This window comes from Palaemon carinicauda, chromosome 6, assembly GCF_036898095.1.
Source record: "Palaemon carinicauda isolate YSFRI2023 chromosome 6, ASM3689809v2, whole genome shotgun sequence".
NCBI classification, from domain to species: domain Eukaryota; kingdom Metazoa; phylum Arthropoda; class Malacostraca; order Decapoda; family Palaemonidae; genus Palaemon; species Palaemon carinicauda.
The window spans coordinates 115792544-115812543 of NC_090730.1; the positions used below are offsets into that span (position 1 = coordinate 115792544).

Here is a 20000-nt window from a genome sequence, read left to right on the forward strand (position 1 = left end):
TTATCTAAATTGCAGTTGATGGCAATGGCGTCGGAGGGGCACTCTCTAGGTCGTACCCACTGGAAATATGCAATATAGCCCATGTTGCCCAAAGACTCCACGTCTGGACGAGCCATGTCAGCGGCAGTCAGAATGGGTTCCACACCTAATTTTTTACCTCCATCGATACCTGAGAAAATAGATTACGAAGTAATGGTTAATATACCCTAATAATAGTTGAGGTAAGCCTCCTATTATATTTAGCAGAAATCTTCTACAACTGGCCAGTGCAATACACACTATGACAATACTTTGTCACGGCCCATGGCAATGCTTTAAATTGGCTCTTTCAGACATACGTAATCTACTCAACCTTTCTTCCATTACCTATCATTATAGAATGTCATATTTTCCTTCTCTTAAGATATTTCAAAAATAAATTTTCGCTATGTCCCCGTTCTCTACCTGCCAAGGCGGAGTTCTTAATCTTAATACATTTACTATAGTCCATTTCTTTTATCGAGGCATATTTGCACCGACTCGCAGGGGTGCCCTTTTAGCTCGGAAAAGTTTCCTGATCGCTGATTGGTTAGAATTATCTTGTCCAACCAATCAGCGATCAGGAAACTTTTCCCACCTGAAAGGGCACCCCAGCAAGTCTGCGCAAATATGCTTCGTTAAAAGAAATGGACTATAGGTTCTAATAGCGTTTGTTGTGAAAATAGACACCGTTTAATGATTCAGACAATGCAGATTCTGTCAGTACACTTGTTCAAGACTGATTTGCATTTGCTCCCTATAGAAAATCAGTTGAACCTTCAAGAAGATTTCCCTTCCTTTTTAGAGCTATGTTAGGTAGTCAATATAAGCAGTGAACTATTGAAAGATCTTCCCCGAACTGAATGACTGCCTTCTTTATTTTATCAATATAATTTTTTCTAAATCCCTTGCAAATGAAACCATGGCCGTAGTCGTCTAGTCACCAAATTAGAGCAACCTAATGATCAATCTTTTTTCAACTTTCTCTGCAATGTGCATCATAATTTCACCTCAAAAGACCAATCCGTCACTACTAAATATATTATTTGTGTTATTTTATTCGAGATTCTCTCTTCTTCTAATATGATAATCCTTTGCTTTTATTATTGATCAACAAATCAATTACGATTATTCCCTTATTCATCTTTGTTACTTATGACCATTAGTTTTCTGTTAAAATCTAGTATCATATCATTCAATATTTAATGATTCTCGACAAAAGATCTAAATGGTGTAAATAACTACGCGTTATTTCTTACATATTTCGTAAAGTTTCATTCAAGATAAACTAAAATCTTACGAATATGAATACCTGGACGGCAAAATAAATGTAGTTCAACCAAATATAGCTTTGACCAAAACAGTTTACAAATTCATACCTGAGGCAATCTCTTGTAATGTCCCCTAACTCACATTCACTTGAAACATGGACTTTTACCTATAACGTCACAAACATCTGTGTGGTTCTTGTCATTAATTGTAGTATGGAAATGGCTGCTGTACTATGACAAAGACTTCTATTAACTACAGTAAGCCTATATGACATTATCAAGACATAGTACCTCCTATTACAGGTTACAGAGTCGTAAATCAAATGACGTCTGTCGAGGACTTTTACATTTAGTAACCAATAACCAGCTCTAAATTAATAATAATAATAATAATAATAATAATAATAATAATAATAATAATAATAATAATAATAATAACAATAATAATAATAATTCCATTAAATACAAAATAGGTGTAATTAACGGTTAAATCTAACATCTTTTTAAAATAATTTTCATTCAAACCCCTGAAGTTGTCGTTATTGTCATAAATGAGATTTGTAATTATATTAATAATTTCCTGAACCGGTACATTTGTATATAGGAAAGTTATATCTAGACCTAGAATATAGTTTTCCACACTTATGGGGGTATTTTTAATGTCATTGAAAAATGCCACTTTAGCAAATATTTTTCTTTCCTATTATGAAGAAAAATGGTTAATAATAATAATAATAATAATAATAATAATAATAATAATAATAATAATAATAATAATAATAATAATAATAATAATAATAATAATAATAATAATGAAACTGACCTAATACGAGGTTGGATTCCCAATTTTGTGGAGCTGGTGTCAACTTTTTGTAGCCAGGAACAGGACCTCCCAGTTGCTTGACCAAAGTAGTTAAATTCATACCATCGTTCCAGTCGGTCTGAAAAATGAAGATATCCATTCATTATACAGACACTTTTTTAAAAGAATAAGCCAATGTAACTGACAGATCAGACCCGAAGAAAGAAATGGAATAATTAATTTAATAAAATCATAAAAAGAGAAAAATACAAAATATGGTTAGCCTGTGAATGAAATTTCATTATCATTATCTCTCTCTCTCACATACACACACACACACACTCACACACAATCACACACACATACATATACACACACACACACACACACACACACACATATATATATATATATATATATATATATATATATATATATATATATATATATATATATATATATATGTATATATATACAGTATATATGTGGTAATGATGATGAAATGAACAAGGATAATATGTATGTATGTATGTATGTATGTGTATATATATATATATATATATATATATATATATATATATATATATATATATATATATATATATATATACATACACACACACACATATATATATATATATATATACAATAACAGGGTTGGATCAAATACTGACTTTTTACAATTGAAATACAAATACAAATACTTTCGTTTGGGATTCCAGAAATACAAAATACAAATACAAATACTTTTGTTTCGGAAGCCAAAAATACAAATACAAATACTTTTATTCCTAAATCTAGAAATACAAATACAAATACAAATACTTTTCTTCCTAAATCTAAAAATACAAATAATAATAAATCACTGGTTCAGAAAATACAAATGAAAATATAAGTACTCTTATTTCAGATTTCAAAGCTACTAATAAGAAATCCTCCTGAAAATATGCAAACTATATAACACTTTTTCACACAAGTTTATATCTGTATTCTATATATCATAATTGCATTTAATAATCATTAATGCCCGGAAGGTTTCCGGGCCAAGTTTTGCTCGCTCAGGAGTGTAAAAATTACCGGCCTTACTAAAGACTTTCAGATGGTGCCGACGTGGCACAGCACCCTGGAATATTTCTTACAAAAGGGTTCAAAATGCTGAAGATCTTGTTTTCACGCCAGTACCTCAGTGGGTTCACGTCAAAAGCCAGAACACCTTCTTCTAGGTACAACTCAAGTTTTGCCTTTACCACTGTAGTGTCGCTTGTTGATGCACTTACATTTATTTTCCCAGCTGGTGGCATGTAGGCAAAAAGACGAGAGCGTTTTGCACTCATGTCAGCCTTGTCTTGATTGGTGCTTATGGTGATAAAAGGCTCCCTCTCTGGAATTGTGTTCTTCAAAGATGACTGAGTTGACTCTGAAATAATTAGGTCCACAATCTTGGAAATCTTTTCCTTTATTATTTCCTCACATGGCAGCCATGCCAGCTTATACCTGGGGTCCATGACAGCTGCGGCAATGACGTCAGTCTTTTCAAGAAACGGTTGCAACCTTTTTTGGATAAAAGACTGTAGTGCATTAGCTAATTTTTAACAGTAGATTGGTTTACTTTCAATGAATAGTTTGAGGCTGTGCTCACGGCCATATACAATTGGTGCAACGCAAGAAAGTGTCACCATGTTTTCTCCTTCCACTTGTGATGTCGCCTCTTGAAACGGTTCCAAAACTTTTATCACTTCTTTTAGCATTGCTATTTCCATTCCCTTCAATTCTTCTACGGTCTTGCATGATCCTAGGAGACGAATAGCTGAGTTGACACCATTGACATCTTTGAGAATTGTCTTAAGCATAGTCAGTTGAGAGTTCCATCTAGTAGCATTGGCAGCCTGCAGTGAAACCCCAATCTTTTCCAAGAATGGTGCTTCCACACTAGATCGACGTACTGCAGCTACAATACTACAGCAGTTGTGTATCACAGTTGCAATTGCACTGTTTCTGACACAGGGATCATTGAAGGCATCTCGTTTGCAGAGTAGTTGTGTGTGTGTGCAAAGCAACTGGACCGATCCGGTGCACCAGCGACAGCGAGTGTAACTGGAACGGTAGTGCTATCTCAGTCCAACTACCATCATGGTAGTGGGTGGGGCAGGGATGGTTGTACAGGAACGCGACGTGTAATCGTACGCGACATGTAAATGACCCGTCATGGTATCGTAAACCATGGTTGTTGACTTTTCTCTCCCCCCCCCTCTCTCTCTCTCTCTCTCTCTCTCTCTCTCTCTCTCTCTCTGTCCTCAAATGATTTTGGCTCGAAATATCAAATATAAATACGTATACAAAATACTTATTTTTCTGGGTGCCATGATACAAATACAAATACAAAATACTTTTTCTCTGGATGCTAAAATACAAATATAAATACAAATACATTAAAATTGTATTTAAATACAATTCAAATACAAATACAATTGTATTTGATCCACCCCTGATATACATACACACTATATATATATATATATATATATATATATATATATATATATATATATATATATATATATATATATATATAAATGGTAATGAAGATGAAAGAAACAAGGATACGGAAAGACAAAAAAAAAATCATGAACAATCAAATGATTATATTAATGTATCGTGTATCGCCAGTCGAAATCTATTCCTTAACAATTAGATTCTCTTCCAGATTTCACTCACCGTAAAATTTTTGACATTGCTGTCCGGCAGTTGGCGTCTGACCCACTCGAGAGTGGCTTTGTAGCCAGGACCTCCCTCCTTCATGAAGTAGGAGAGGTAGGTCATGCCCGACAGCTCGTCCAGATAGGGAGAGGATAGGATCTCGGGCTCCAGCAACATCGGGATGTTAAACTCGGCCTTGGCGATCTCCATGGCGTTCTTGCAGTTGTCAACTCTGAAATCGAAAGGAAATTGAGATACTTTTTGTTAATGGTGTTGTATTCCACGTTTGTAAGGAGATGATAGTGGTTGGAACGTACAAAAATTAATAAATAAAGTAGTTAGTATATATATTATATATATATATATATACATATATATATATATATATATATATATATATATATATATATATATATATATATATATATATATATATATATATATATATATATATATATATATATATATATATATACAGTCAGCGCGGATCGCTGTGTCCGGGTAGTGGGCCGGACACAGCGTTCCGTGCAAATCGGAGGCATGGGGTTTATCGGGGAAAAACTCGACTGGGACAAATTGACTGATTGGCATCTTTTTATACAAGTTGGCATCTACATATCTGCGTAGGTGGAAGCTAGCCAGTGTGTTTCCTGTAGTCGTGGAGTGAGGTTGTGTCAGGTTGAGAGGGCTGAGTTGCAATCTTTCTTTTGCGTGTTCGCGTGGCATTTTTGTGTATCAAACCCCCCCCCCCCCCCGTGATGTCTAGACCCCGTACAAGTCATGGTGACATTGTTAGAGTGATAACCTGTCATAATTTAGGTCTGCAAACGAAGGAAATAGTGAAGAATACTGGCGTGAACGAGAGGACAGTGAGGCGCTTGGTGGCGAAGTACAAGGCAGGAGGTAGCGCCGAGATCCCTTCTCACTCCCAGGCTGGTTCCCCTCCCCAGAAGATTCCTGATCGTACTTTAATTATATTAAAGCGAAGCCTAGAAAAAAATCCAACATTAACGGCTAAGCAACTGAAAGAACAGAACCCTAAATTGTTGAGCGACGTCAGTGTTCGTATGATTCAGGAAAACCTGTCGAAGCGCCTCGACTTCGAGAAAGTGATCGCGAGAAAGAAGCCCGCTTTAACTTTGAAACAAAGGCAGAGGAGGGTTGCTTTTGCCAAGAATTACAAGGATTGGACCTTGGAGCAGTGGCGAAGTGTCTTGTGGAGTGACAAAGCGACCTTTTGTGTGAGTGAGACGACCGGGAAAAAAGTGTGGCGGCGAAGGGGGTCAGATCCTCTTTAGCCTAATCTCACGGCCAAGACAATTAAGCACCCAGCATCGCTTATGGTCTGGGGTTCGTTTGCCTACGGTGGTGCCCCAAGCCTTGTTGTTTTGCCTAAAGGCATAACGGTTAATGCTGACCGCTATTTGAAGATTTTAAAAGACAATTTAGTGGATTGTTTTGCGGCTACAGGAGCTGCAATTTTTCAGCAGGACGGTGCCCCTTGCCATACGGCTAAAAAAGTGAAAAAGTGGCTGGAAAATAGCGAAGTGAACTATATTCCTGATTGGCCAGGTCAAAGTCCTGATATTTTGCCCATTGAGAACCTTTGGGCGATAGTTAAAGCCCGCCCTCGTAAAGAAGTGACGACAAACGTGACACTTCTCGAGGCGGCGCTCCATAAGGTGTGGGCAGAAATACCTGCCGAAATATTACAAAACCTCGCCGATAGTGTTCCTCAACGACTTTTGGAGGTCAAGAAGAGGAAAGGCTACCCTATAGACAAGTAGCAGGGATATTGGTGAGTGTTCAATTAATTTTTTATTGATTTATATTGTGTATTAGTGTAGATATGGGGGGGGGACCAAAATGAATGCACGGCGGATGCTGCCCGGACAGACCGACCCGCGCTGACTGTATATATATATATATATATATATATATATATATATATATATATATATATATATATATATATATATATATATATATATATATATATATATATATATATATATATATATATTTAGATATATATATATATATTTATATATATATATATATATATTTATATATATATATATATATATATTTATATATATATATACACACACACACACACACACACATATATATATATATATATATATATATATATATATATATATATATATGATAAATTTTGCACATTTTTACGTGTTTTTCATATTCAAATAAGCCATATATATTTTGATATATTAATGTCTGGATTCTCTTAACGACCTCGGGATCAGAGCCCCAGGCGAAATCTCACAAAGACAAGAGCTTGGCTCCGGCCGGGAATCGAACCCTGGTCGGCAAGCTTATATAGACAGTGACTAACCCTTCGTGGCCGAATGGGTTAGTCACTGTCTATATAAGCTTGCCGACCAGGGTTCGATTCCCGGCCGGAGCCAAGCTCTTGTCTTTGTGAGATTTCGCCTGGGGCTCTGATCCCGAGGTCGTTAAGAGAATCCAGACATTAATATATCAAAATATATATGGCTTATTTGAATATATATATATATATATATATATATATATATATATATATATATATATATATATATATATATATATATATATATATATATATATATATATATATAATGTTTACATTGATATATGTTTATTAGACTACAAGTATAATTTCTTTCATCACCCACCTGCACTTATGATTTTGTAGATGTGTACAAAATTGCATTCTATACAAAAAGGCAATTCTCCTTTTGCTGTTACAATATAATTTAAGAAATATAGTCCTACAAAATGCATAATTTCATACGTAATTATCGTGATAAAATACACAATTCTAAATTTATATGTATCTCATCTAATGGTCCCACCGAAGCTTTTCCATTCTAGAATGGGCCTTGGGCGTTGAATGCTGATGGAGTCTGTAGTCACACTTATTGGATAATTAACTATATACTCATCGGGGAGTATGAAATAACATTCACAAATGTTGATATATACAGAAGTTAACCATGTTTTATAATTAAATGAATAAGCAGTATGAGTACTTACGCATTCCTCGGGTTGAGATTCTTCCAGTTGGAGTACAATCCAGGTTTGCAGTATTCGAGAAGGGCACTCAAGTACACACCGCTATTCCAGTCTGACGTGAAATTATGCACCCGACAATCTGGTAACACTGCCTGAAAACAACAATGAAAATGCAATTTTTACTTCATTTTAAAAATATCGATTGCATTCTAGAATAATTATAACAAATGAAACACATAAATATGGGTATATTGAATATTTTTGATGGAATATTTTTTATAGATTAACATTATGAGTCATAATGATCCCCTACCCTTTACGAAATATAGAGCAATTGGGTCTGCCCCAGTCTCCTATCCACTGCCAGTGTACAGGACGAACATAGTAAGCTTTCGATCAAAATTCTTGCCTCTCATCCATATCATAATGCCATTATTCCAACAGTTGAATGGATGAAAGATAAAATATTCCCGATTTTCGTAGAAAAACTAGAATGGCCCTGATAATCTGAATAGCTCTGAAAGATTTTCTGCCTTACTTGGATCCCAATTAAATATCCATTATTCAGTGCGTACATATCTTCATGGTGGGACCATACTTTTCAATTATGAAGTATTTTCAAATAAATCGTAAAAATAACATATGATAAGGTCACTAATGGCCAACACTTAAATCTAACTTCGAACCAAAACCAACCTCAATAGTATAAGGGCTTAGTGATAAAATAGTATTCAGATTTCTGTGTTTTCAATATGATAAAATATTCTAAGACTCTCGGTAAAGACCTTCCCTGTGTCTCCATTACAGCACAGCCTTTTGTCTTACCTAACGCAGGGAAATGGCTATATAATCAATATCATTAAGCGTGAGGAAAGGAAACAAGGAAAAATTTAATATTTCAAGAAGAGTAACAACATTACAATAATACCTCTTATATAATATATAAAAACTTTAACAAAACAAGAGGAAGAGGAATAAGATAGAAATGTGTGCTCGAGTATACCCTCAAGCAAGAGAACTCCAATCAAGACAGTGGAAGGCCATGGTACAGAGGCTATGGCACTACCCAAGACTAGAGAACAATGGTTTGACTTTGGAGTGTCCTTCTCCTAAAAGAGTTGCTTAGCATAGCTAAAGAGTCTCCTCTACCCTTACCAAGAGGAAAGTGGCCACTGAACAATTACAGTGCAGTAACCCGTTCGATGAAGAAGAATTGTTTGGTAATTTCAGTGCTGTTAGGTGTATGAGGTCAGAGGAGCACATGTAAAGAATAAGCCAGACTATTGGATGTGTGTGTACGCAAATGGAAAATGAACCGTAACCAGGGAGAAGGATCCAATGTAGTAAGCCTACTGTCTGGCCAGTCAAAGGATCCCATAACTCTCTAGCGGTATTATCTCAACGGGTGGCTGGTGTCCTGGCCAACCTTCTACCATCAAGTCTCAATTATTTGAGGTCCCTTGTTAGGGATATCAGAGTACATTCAAACAATTTTCCTTTCATTATAATTAACCTATTTCTATCAACCAATAATTACAGACTGTAAAACTGGTTATTTAGTGCTATGTTTGTTTATGCTTTTTATCGATTCTAGTTAATCACTATTTTTTTTATAAACACGCCCAGTTACACACATCATATATATATATATATATATATATATATATATATATATATATATATGTGTGTGTGTGTGTGTGTGTGTGTGTGTGTGTGTGTGTGCGTGCACGCGTCTGTATTTCTTTTCGGTCATGTTCAGTTCTTCCCCATCCTCGCGTAGGGGGGAGGGAGTAGGCCTGCTCATTAGCTAGCGAAAGTGGGTACGTATGCGCGTGTATGCATTTTTATCTAAAATATTTAGCCGTCTTTTTGACGGGTCGAGTACACTAATATATATATGTATATATATATTTTTGGGCTCAAGCCATGTCGTCCTGATGGAAGTTCCTATAGGGTAGCTTCCTAGGGTATATTACAACTACGGCGATATTCCCAGAGAATTTACCTTAAGGTACCAGAATTCTAACTCCTGGAGCGAGTATCCCTCGTGAAAGGGATATCGCGACATATCAGAGGACGTATTCTAGACACGTCACATGGCAATCTACTACCTAAATAGAGATTCGTCTCGTAGGAGGGAGATTGACGAGATACGAATTCGGGAAGAAAAAGGGGGGAGCCGCTCCCAAGGCCTCCCAATCCCCCGATTCGTATGCGTGCCTGGCGCCAATCCTGGCGCCATCTGTATTCCTTTTTGCGTAGCTTAACAACTCGGTGTTTTTTCCTGTTTTTCTCGCAAATCTTGGATTTATTCAGCTTTTCATGGCTTCTCCGTCTTCGTTGGCCTCGGATAAGTTGAGTATAGTGTCTGTTATGTATAAATGTAGGCTCTTGGTAAAATTTTGAGTGATTAATAGGATTAATCTTTGATACAAGAGCCGTAGCCTACCAGAGGTGTCCTGGACACTGTCACTCGCTAGGTATAAATTAGTTAGTCAGAGTGACATTCCTGGTTGTTTTGCTTAATAAATTTTAGCTATTTAGCTTTACATAGGATTTCCTTTCGTGCTTAGTATTATTTGGCGAAGTATTCGCCATTCTGGCCTACGCTAGGCCATGTAGCCTAGTCGTTTGGTCCTAGTACTTAATGCATGATTTTGGTTTTTCCGAGTGTAATTAAAAGTTTATTAAAGCTTTAGGCTATATTTTATACATTTTAGACTGTGTGGAATATTTCCAAGATTGTATACGTGAGAGTTTCGGTGAATTAGGTAATCGATTCTCTTAGTGCCTAGGTTAATTGCTTATGGAGCCTTAGTATACTTTATTATTCTCCCCGGTTGCTTTCTTTTCTTCGGAGAAGGTATGCAATCCCTTTCCCTCTGTTTAAGCCTTGGGCTTATCCCTAAGTGGTTTTTCCGAATTTATTTTCGATAAAACTATACTAGGGTGTTACTGTACCTTCCTGTTCCAGCAAAGTCTGGTTCAAAGAGGGACAGAACAACAGAGTTTTTTAGTCTGGTCCGTGTTGTCTGGCTTGGGGCAGAGTTCCCCTCGCTGACCTAACACTTATAAAGGGAGCTTAGCTCCCTTAGGTCACTATCGAAGGTTTCTGTAGTATGATTCCTCCTTTTGTGATCGACCAGACTAAAGTCCTGTTGCTGTTCTTGGGGAGGATAAAATCTTCCCTCGGGAATAGCAACGCCTTCCTTGCTTTGGTGCTTTGGAAGCTGGCAAGTATTGCTGGCCCTTTCCCTTAGATCTCCCTTAGGCTAAGACAGAGTTCTTGGCTGCGGGTGATCTGTCACTAAAGCAAGGTTGGCAGGACCCTTTTGTCCCTTCCCCCTCTATCTCCGTAATGGCCTTGCCATTACTGTACTGTACCTTGCCGGCCGGCAGAGCTGGCCGGCAGGGGTATTACTGTACTGTACGTCATTCTACTTCTGGACCTAGTATAGGTTGGGATGTGGAATTGACTAAGGCCATTGCCGGCCGGCTGAGATGCTGGCCGGCAAGGGTCTTATGTTTTCGAGTGCTGCCCGGACCTCTCTTGGTCCCTCATCCATGCCTGCCGACAGAGCCGGACGGCATTGGTCAAGGAAGCCTGAATTAAGTTTCTCCCCTTCCTTATATGCACTCTTTCGGTTGCCGGGCTTGGGGGGTCGTGTACACTCTTATCCCGGCATCCATTCTATTTTCTTCTAGTGCTGTACCTGTCCCGGCTGCCGGCCTATGAGGCAGACAGCCGGGCAGGTGTAGTCTTCTGGTTCTTTTGCTGCCGGCTGGCATCGGTCTTGTACCTTTGCCGGCCGGCTTATGTCAGTCCTTGTCTGCCGGTCACCAAGAGTGTGGCCGGCAGCTAGGTACTACCTTGTGTAGTTACTGGCCGGCAGTCATTGCCGGCCAACACTGGCTGTTGCTGGCCGGCAGCTACTGCCGCCGGCACAGGCATTTGAACCAGAAGGCTGCCGCCCTATAGCTGTTAAGTAGTATACTTTAAAGCTAATTGTGGTGTGTGCCGGCCGGCAAAGGCAGGCCGGCACACATCCTCCTATACTGTACTAGTATTCTTCTGTATAGCATATACAGTAAGAAGAAAACTATAGTAAAAGTTTAGGTACAGCACTGTATCTTCTAACACTATTGTGTTTTCTTGCACAGCCCTTTGCTGTTGCCCTCAGACAGGAAGCAGAGTCTTCCCCGTCTATTATCCAGGATTTTAAAATCATTGCCTAGGTGTGAGCTCCACCTGTTTCCTCTGGAAACCTTGCATTGGTTACTCTAGTAGAGATAAACCAATTTTGATTTTATTATCTGGAAAGCTGCAACAATGGGTTGTGAGGGAAACACAAGTGTGTGTCTTTCCTTTATGAATTGTTATGCTATACTATGCATATACAGTGATACATAGTTCACTTGATACTCATGGAAATTTTTTCTCTTTACAGGAGGACCCTCCGAAGTGCGGAAATGTTTTCTGCAATGTCCGTAGCAGGAACCTCTGCGGACATGAGTGTTGTAGGAGACACGCAGCATGCGCTGTCTCCAAGGATGATCTCCAGTATTGGGACCCTCAGGTATGTACTGTATGCACTAACCTGATTACTGAGGCTTTTGATTCCCCTAGAACGACGGAATCAAGGGATATAGCTAGGGAAAAGCTCCGTACTTGGGTAAGGGGCTTCAAGAAGAACACCTCTGGCCCTTATCTTCCTAGTGAGAAGATGAGGGCGTATCTTTTTCCCCAGGCATCAGCTGAAGCAGTGATTCCCCAGCCTCAAGAGGAGATCCCCCAAGACCTAGTCCAGGTGGACGAGGAAGTCGCAGATGCGATGCAAGACATCCAGTTGTGTGACAGGATGTCTGATGTGGACGAAGGTTTGGAAGAAGACCTCCTGGCAGAAGGTCAGGATCAAGTTCAAACCCCGGATGTCGCAGAGGATGGGGTCGACGAGGTGTCGGCTACTCCGGTTCAGATGCCGGAGCCCATCCCCTCAACATCCGCTGGTCTCCCAGTAGAACTGGGACAGGCCCTCTCTTCGATTGTTGGAATGATCCAACAAATGCAGAAGGAGAATCAGGAGAAGGCGGCTGCAATGGAACTGCGTATGCAGTCCCTAGCAGAATCACATGGGCCCCGGAAAAGGCTCAATGTGAAAGACCTTCCCATATGCTCAGATGCTAACCCATGGAGGTATGCTGAGCACATGCCAATGACGACTGGTAAGATCGTCATTTCGGATAAGCTGGGTTCAGTTCTCCTAGAGGAGGTAGAATTCTGGCCCAGCAAGGCATCATATCCGGACTGCTATGTCCGGCTGAGAAAAGAACCAGCTTCAAGGGAGGAGACAGAGCCGAAAGAGGTCATTATTATGGACCATGCTAAGGCTCAAGCCCTACTTTCATCCTCGATGAAAGAGAGGGGCTTCTCGAATTCGAAGGTAGCAGCATTGAGCAAGAAGCTCCCTTCTTTTGTGTCCTCTTCTGATAGAGCCTTCCCCTTTTTACAAAAAGGGTTTGCGGCTGTCCTAAAGGCAATCGAGGCCGGCAAGCCTTGCCCCTCCCTGGAGGAGTGTAAACCCTTGTCGCTGGCTCTGCCTATGGACCACAAGGACTGGAAGGATGTCCATCTGACATTCTCAGTGGGAAAGTTGGAGGCTGATATTGCCGGACGGCAATTCGGCGAGGACCTCCCCAAGTTGTCCGAATTTCTTTTACGAAGAGAGTTCGAGACAAAAGAAAGACTGGCTGCCTCAATGTCTCATCAGACTACTCTTGAGACGATGGCAAGTGACCCTAAGGTCCATGAAATGTTCATGGTTGTGGCTAAGTCTCACCTAGCCACAGTGACGAAGGACCTTTATGGCTTCGTCAAGGCAAGGAGAGCTTGCAGGGAGTTCGTGTTCACCGGGGCTTCGGTGAGACACGAGCCAAGGAAGTTAATATCCTCCAACATTTGGGGAAAAGACCTTTTCCCTACCGATGTGGTCAAAGAGGTTGTTGATAAGGCCGCCGTGGAGAATAGAAACCTTCTCCAGAAGTGGGGCCTGGCTATCAAAAGAAAATCTTCCCCGGATGAGGGTCCTCAACCAAAGAGGAAGAATATGAGGACTAGGCTACCGTCTCGGCCAGCCAAGCCTTATAGACAGCAACAGCAACTGCAATTGCCTTTGCCTCCAGTGCCCCAGATGGTGGCACAAACCCCGACTACTTTTCAGTGGGTACCCCAGGCTGTGCCAGGTCAGTCAACCACATTCACCCCAACGTTCGAAGGACAGTCTTCTTCCTTTCGTGCAAAGCCTAGAGGAGCAGCCAGAGGCTCGTCTAGGCGCCCCTCAAGGGGAAGGGGATTCAGAGGTGGTCGTGGTCAGGGAGGCAAGACCTCAGGACGGCAGTCCAAGTGAAACGATACCGGTAGGAGGGAGACTAATGAAATTTTGGGATCGCTGGACCTTCGATCCCTGGGCCCAAAGCCTACTCAAGAATGGACTGGGTTGGAGCTGGTACAGCACTCCACCCCCATGCCTTCGGTTTTTCCAACACTCCACCCCCATTTTGGAGGAGTACGTTCAAGAACTGTTGGAGAAAAATGTGATCCGAAAGGTGAAGTCCATCAAATTCCAAGGGAGGCTGTTTTGTGTTCCCAAGAAAGACTCGGAAAAGCTCAGAGTCATTCTGGACTTGTCACCACTCAACAAGTTCATAGTGAATTGCAAATTCAAGATGCTAACACTGCAACACATAAGGACCTTACTGCCCAAGAGGGCATACTCAGTCTCTATAGACTTGTCAGACGCCTATTGGCACATCCCAATCAGCCGTCGACTCTCCCCCTACCTAGGGTTCAGGCTACAACGGAAACTGTACGCCTTCAGAGCCATGCCATTCGGGCTAAACATAGCCCCAAGGATTTTCACGAAGCTTGCGAGCGCAGCTCTCAAACAATTACGCCTAAAGGGAATTCAGGTAGTAGCCTACCTGGACGACTGGCTGGTGTGGGCAGCATCCGAGACCGAATGCTTACAAGCTTCCAGTCAGGTGATCCAGTTCCTAGAGTACCTAGGCTTCAAGATCAACAAGAAAAAGTCTCGACTTTCTCCATCCCAAAAGTTCCAGTGGCTGGGAATCCACTGGGACCTTTTGTCACACAGTTTCTCCATCCCAATGAAGAAAAGGAAGGAGATAGCGGGCTCTGTCAAGAGACTTCTAGATTCCAAAAGGATATCAAGACGCGAACAGGAGAGGGTACTAGGCTCTCTCCAGTTTGCTTCAGTGACAGACCCAGTGCTAAGAGCACAGCTAAAGGATGCAACCGGAGTTTGGAGAAGGTATGCATCAAACGCGCGAAGAGACCTGAGAAGACCAGTGCCGCCTCGGCTACGTACTCTTCTCAGACCTTGGTCCCAAGCCAGACATCTAAAGAAGTCGGTTCTTCTTCAGCCACCTCCCCCGTCGATGACGATTCACTCAGACGCCTCAAAGGAGGGATGGGGAGGTCACTCTCATCGGAAAAAAGTCCAGGGGACTTGGTCCAAGCTATTCAGGACCTTTCATATAAACTTTCTAGAAGCTATGGCAGTGCTCCTTACCTTAAAGAAAGTCTCCCCGCGTCACTCGATCCACATAAGATTGGTGACAGACAGCGAGGTGGTTGTGAGATGCTTGAATCGACAAGGGTCGAGGTCACCACCTCTCAACCAAGTGATGTTAGCCATTTTCCGATTGGCAGAAAAGAAGAAGTGGTACCTGTCGGCAGTTCACCTTCAAGGAGTCCGCAATGTGACAGCGGACGCTCTATCCAGGTTCACACCGATAGAGTCGGAATGGTCCTTAGACGCAGGATCATTTTCCTTCATTCTGAATCAAGTCCCAGAACTGCAAATAGACCTCTTTGCGACGAAAGACAACAAGAAGTTGCCCCTGTACGTGTCCCCGTACGAGGACCCCTTAGCGGAAGCAGTGGACGCAATGTCCCTCGACTGGAACAGGTGGTCCAGGATTTATCTGTTCCCTCCTCACAACCTTCTGTTGAGGGTCCTCAACAAACTGAGATCCTTCAAGGGGGTAGCGGCAATAGTGGCCCACAAGTGGGCGAACAGTATGTGGTTCCCCTTGGCGTTGGAACTACAGATGAAGTTCGTGCCGCTACCACATCCAGTTCTGACCCAGCGAGTCCAGAAGTCGACTGTCTGCGCTTCATTACAGAAAACCCAGACCCTGCAGCTCATGATTTTCTCGCCCTAGCGGTGAGAAAGCGTTTCGGGATTTCGAGAGCTAGCATAGACTTCCTAGAGGAATACAAGTGCAAATCGACTAGAAGGCAATATGAGTCATCTTGGAGAAAGTGGGTGGCCTTTGTAAAGGCAAAGAATCCGCAGGAGATCTCAACAGACTTCTGCTTATCTTTCTTCATCCACCTCCATGGCCAAGGATTGGCAGCTAACACGATTTCAGTATGTAAATCGGCTTTGATGAGACCCATTTTATTTGCCTTCCAGATCGACCTAGGTAACGAGATCTTTAATAAAGTTCCGAAAGCCTGCGCTAGGCTCAGACCTTCAGCACCTCCAAAGCCCATTTCATGGTCTTTAGACAAAGTTCTTCATTTCGCCTCCCTGTTGAGCAATGAAGAATGTGCGTTAAAGGATTTAACGCAAAAAGTTATTTTCCTATTTGCACTCGCGTCCGGGGCCAGGGTTAGTGAGATCGTAGCCCTCTCGAGAGAGGCAGGTCGTGTTCAGTTCCTGGATGGGGGGGAGCTGAACCTGTTTCCGGATCCTACGTTTCTCGCCAAGAATGAGTTACCCACCAACAGGTGGGGTCCCTGGAGAATCTGCCCTCTGAAAGAAGATGCATCTCTATGTCCAGTAGAATGCCTAAAGGTCTATCTTCGTAGAACTTCAGACTTCAAGGGTAGTCAACTATTCAGGGGAGAAACATCAGGCTCAAATTTATCTCTGAATCAACTCAGAGCGAAAATGACATATTTTATTCGCAGAGCGGATCCTGACAGTACACCCGCAGGTCACGATCCGAGGAAAGTTGCCTCATCCCTAAATTTCTTTAAATGTATGGATTTTGAACATCTCCGTTCATACACGGGCTGGAAATCTTCCAGGGTGTTCTTTCGCCACTATGCGAAGCAAGTAGAGGAACTTAAGAGATCTGTGGTAGCAGTGGGTCGTGTAGTTAACCCTACTGTTTAACTCTGCGAGGAACAGTGGTCTTAATTGGGACGATTAAGTCCAGGGTGAGTGTGTAGGTACATACTGTACTACAAACTAAAATGAGGGCACCAAGTGCCCATATAGACTGTTCCTTCCTTCAAAGGTGAACCTTGCATAAGTTCAGACATGTGTGCCAAGCGTTTCTAACGCTAATGTGATTGATTTGTAATACAGATTTTTTATGACTTGATACCTTGGTATCTCATTAAAGTGGTGTTTAATGGTTTTTCTTTCAGATAAACAAGTTCTGTTTACTATCATACTTATGCTTAAAGTTTTGGGTTATCCCCTTTTATATAAATATATATATTTGTTGTTAACCTGTCTGTTTATTATCTGTCAATAAACTTGTTCTTGAGAACCTTGCGTCTCTTTCACCTGTGTCAATTTATTGGTATAATTGAGCATTTAATTCTATGTATCTTATCTGGGATAATTCTGATAGAATTGTTCTGTTTTGCAAGCTATGTTGCATTGGTTTATGTAAGTCCCCTAATGGGAGGACTCCGTCCCATAAAGGGACGAGGGCGGTTTTATTAGTTTCTTCCTATGCGGATATAAACCTTTGTCCAATACAAGTATTGTGCGGATGACTGGTCAATATATTGACGCAGTAGTTCTATACAAACTATGCTTTACTTAATATAGGGCGAGGCCACTATATTAGCTTGCCTGAGATTCATACATAGATATATGTACTCTTCGAGACTTTCCAGAGTCTAGTAGGACTCTTCCCTGTAGGGGGCAGGAAGCTCTAACATAGTTTATAGTTAGTTGAAAAGATGTATAACGGTAACATCTTAGGTCTCTAGGTCTAGTCGACCGGGAATAAATATCTCCGGGGAGTACGGCACGTTCTGAGAATCCACAGATACAGTAATGCTCTGGTACACTTCCATCAGGACGACATGGCTTGAGCCCAAAAAACAGATTTTGAGCGAAGCGAAAAATCTATTTTTGGGTGAGATAGCCATGTCGTCCTGATGGACCCGCCCTTGCCTTTCTAAGAAAGGACTGTAGGACCCCTCCCTACATACAGTATCTGTAGCACCTCGTGTACGCTACAAGGAATACAGATGGCGCCAGGATTGGCGCCAGGCACGCATACGAATCGGGGGATTGGGAGGCCTTGGGAGCGGCTCCCCCCTTTTTCTTCCCGAATTCGTATCTCGTCAATCTCCCTCCTACGAGACGAATCTCTATTTAGGTAGTAGATTGCCATGTGACGTGTCTAGAATACGTCCTCTGATATGTCGCGATATCCCTTTCACGAGGGATACTCGCTCCAGGAGTTAGAATTCTGGTACCTTAAGGTAAATTCTCTGGGAATATCGCCGTAGTTGTAATATACCCTAGGAAGCTACCCTATAGGAACTTCCATCAGGACGACATGGCTATCTCACCCAAAAATAGATTTTTCGCTTCGCTCAAAATCCGTTATATATATATATATATATATATATATATATATATATATATATATACATATATATATATATATATATATATATATATATATATATATATATATATATACATATATATATATACACACACACACACACACACACATATATATATATATATATATATATATATATATATATATATATATATATATATATGTGTGTGTGTGTGTATATATGTATGTATGTATATATGCATATATATATATATATATATATATATATATATATATATATATATATATATATATATATATATATATATATATATATATATATATATATATACATACATACATACACACATATATATGCATATATATATATATATATATATATATATATATATATATATATATATATATATATATATATATATATATATATATATATATATATATATATATATATATATATATATATATATATAATTTTTCTTAATAACGTCCTTTCTTATTTTTCAAGCATGGATTTTTTTTTGGGGGAGGGGGGTGGTGGTAAATTGTCAACTTGGTTAAAAGCGCATAGGATTACGCACACTCCCAGGAAAATAATAATAAAAATAGCTGATAATAGATTCTATCTAAATTTGCGAAGGGTAAAATCTGCAAATCCTACCGATGTAAAAAAAAAAAAAAAAAAAATCTGGGGTTGCGTTTTCAAATACTGTAGGGGATATTGCTTGAACGTATGGACTTCCCGGAGCCTAACATGCATTTTTCATTAATTAATATAACTCGCATCACCTGTGGGAAACACACGAACACGAATGGTGACTTTCAATATATACACTATTAAATGTAACATCATAACCCAGTGGATCGAAATTTTCGTTTAGTGCTAAATTAAATTAAACCATTGTTCTCCAGTCTTGGGTAGTGCCATAGCTTCTGTAACATGGTCCTCCACTGTCTTGGGCTAGAGTTCTCTTGCTTCAGGGTACACTCGGGCACACTATTCTATCTAATTTCCCTTCCTCTTGTTTTTATAGTTATGTAGAAAATATTTATTTTAATGTCGTTACTGATCTTTAAATATTTCATTTTTACTTGTTTCTTTTCCTCACGAGGCTATTTTCCCTGTTGGGGCCCCTGGGCATAAATAGCATCCTACTTTTCCAACTAGGGTTGTAGCTTAGCAAATAATAATGATAATAATAATAATAATAATCTTTGAGAAGAGACTCTTTAACATACACCATCATTAGCATCCGGAATGAAGAATCCGGGGCTCCACAAACCGACCCTATAACATTTTAGCCTACCAGCGCGCCGTTATTTTCGAAGCCTTTTATGGCCGCCCAGACATGAATAATTAACTGTTGTAAATTCAGTTTAATTATAAACAGGAAACGGAATATTTATGAAAGGGTAACTAACTTCAGAACACTCATGAGTAGCGAACTCTAAATTTCCCACAGATGTTCATACAGCTATTAAATCTAATATTTAATTTCTTATATTTCTTCAAATGATAAGTCGTTACTGACATCCATATT

The 20000-nt window shown here is 40.1% G+C and overlaps 1 protein-coding gene across 3 annotated transcripts in view; it reads right to left on the reverse strand.

The window, feature by feature from the left end:
• The window catches only part of jbug (filamin-type immunoglobulin domains fbug), a 291607-nt gene that overhangs the window by 133803 nt on the left and 137804 nt on the right, over positions 1 to 20000 (reverse strand). For all 3 annotated transcript variants that reach the window (XM_068375344.1, XM_068375343.1, XM_068375342.1), the window contains exons 4-7: positions 7831 to 7961; positions 4807 to 5020; positions 2113 to 2230; positions 1 to 169 (exon numbers count right to left, since the gene is read on the reverse strand). The exon at positions 1 to 169 is cut by the window's left edge and continues 19 nt beyond it. In XM_068375344.1, coding sequence (XP_068231445.1) covers positions 1 to 169; positions 2113 to 2230; positions 4807 to 5020; positions 7831 to 7961 — 632 coding nt within the window. The remainder of the gene's footprint in view (positions 170 to 2112; positions 2231 to 4806; positions 5021 to 7830; positions 7962 to 20000) is intronic.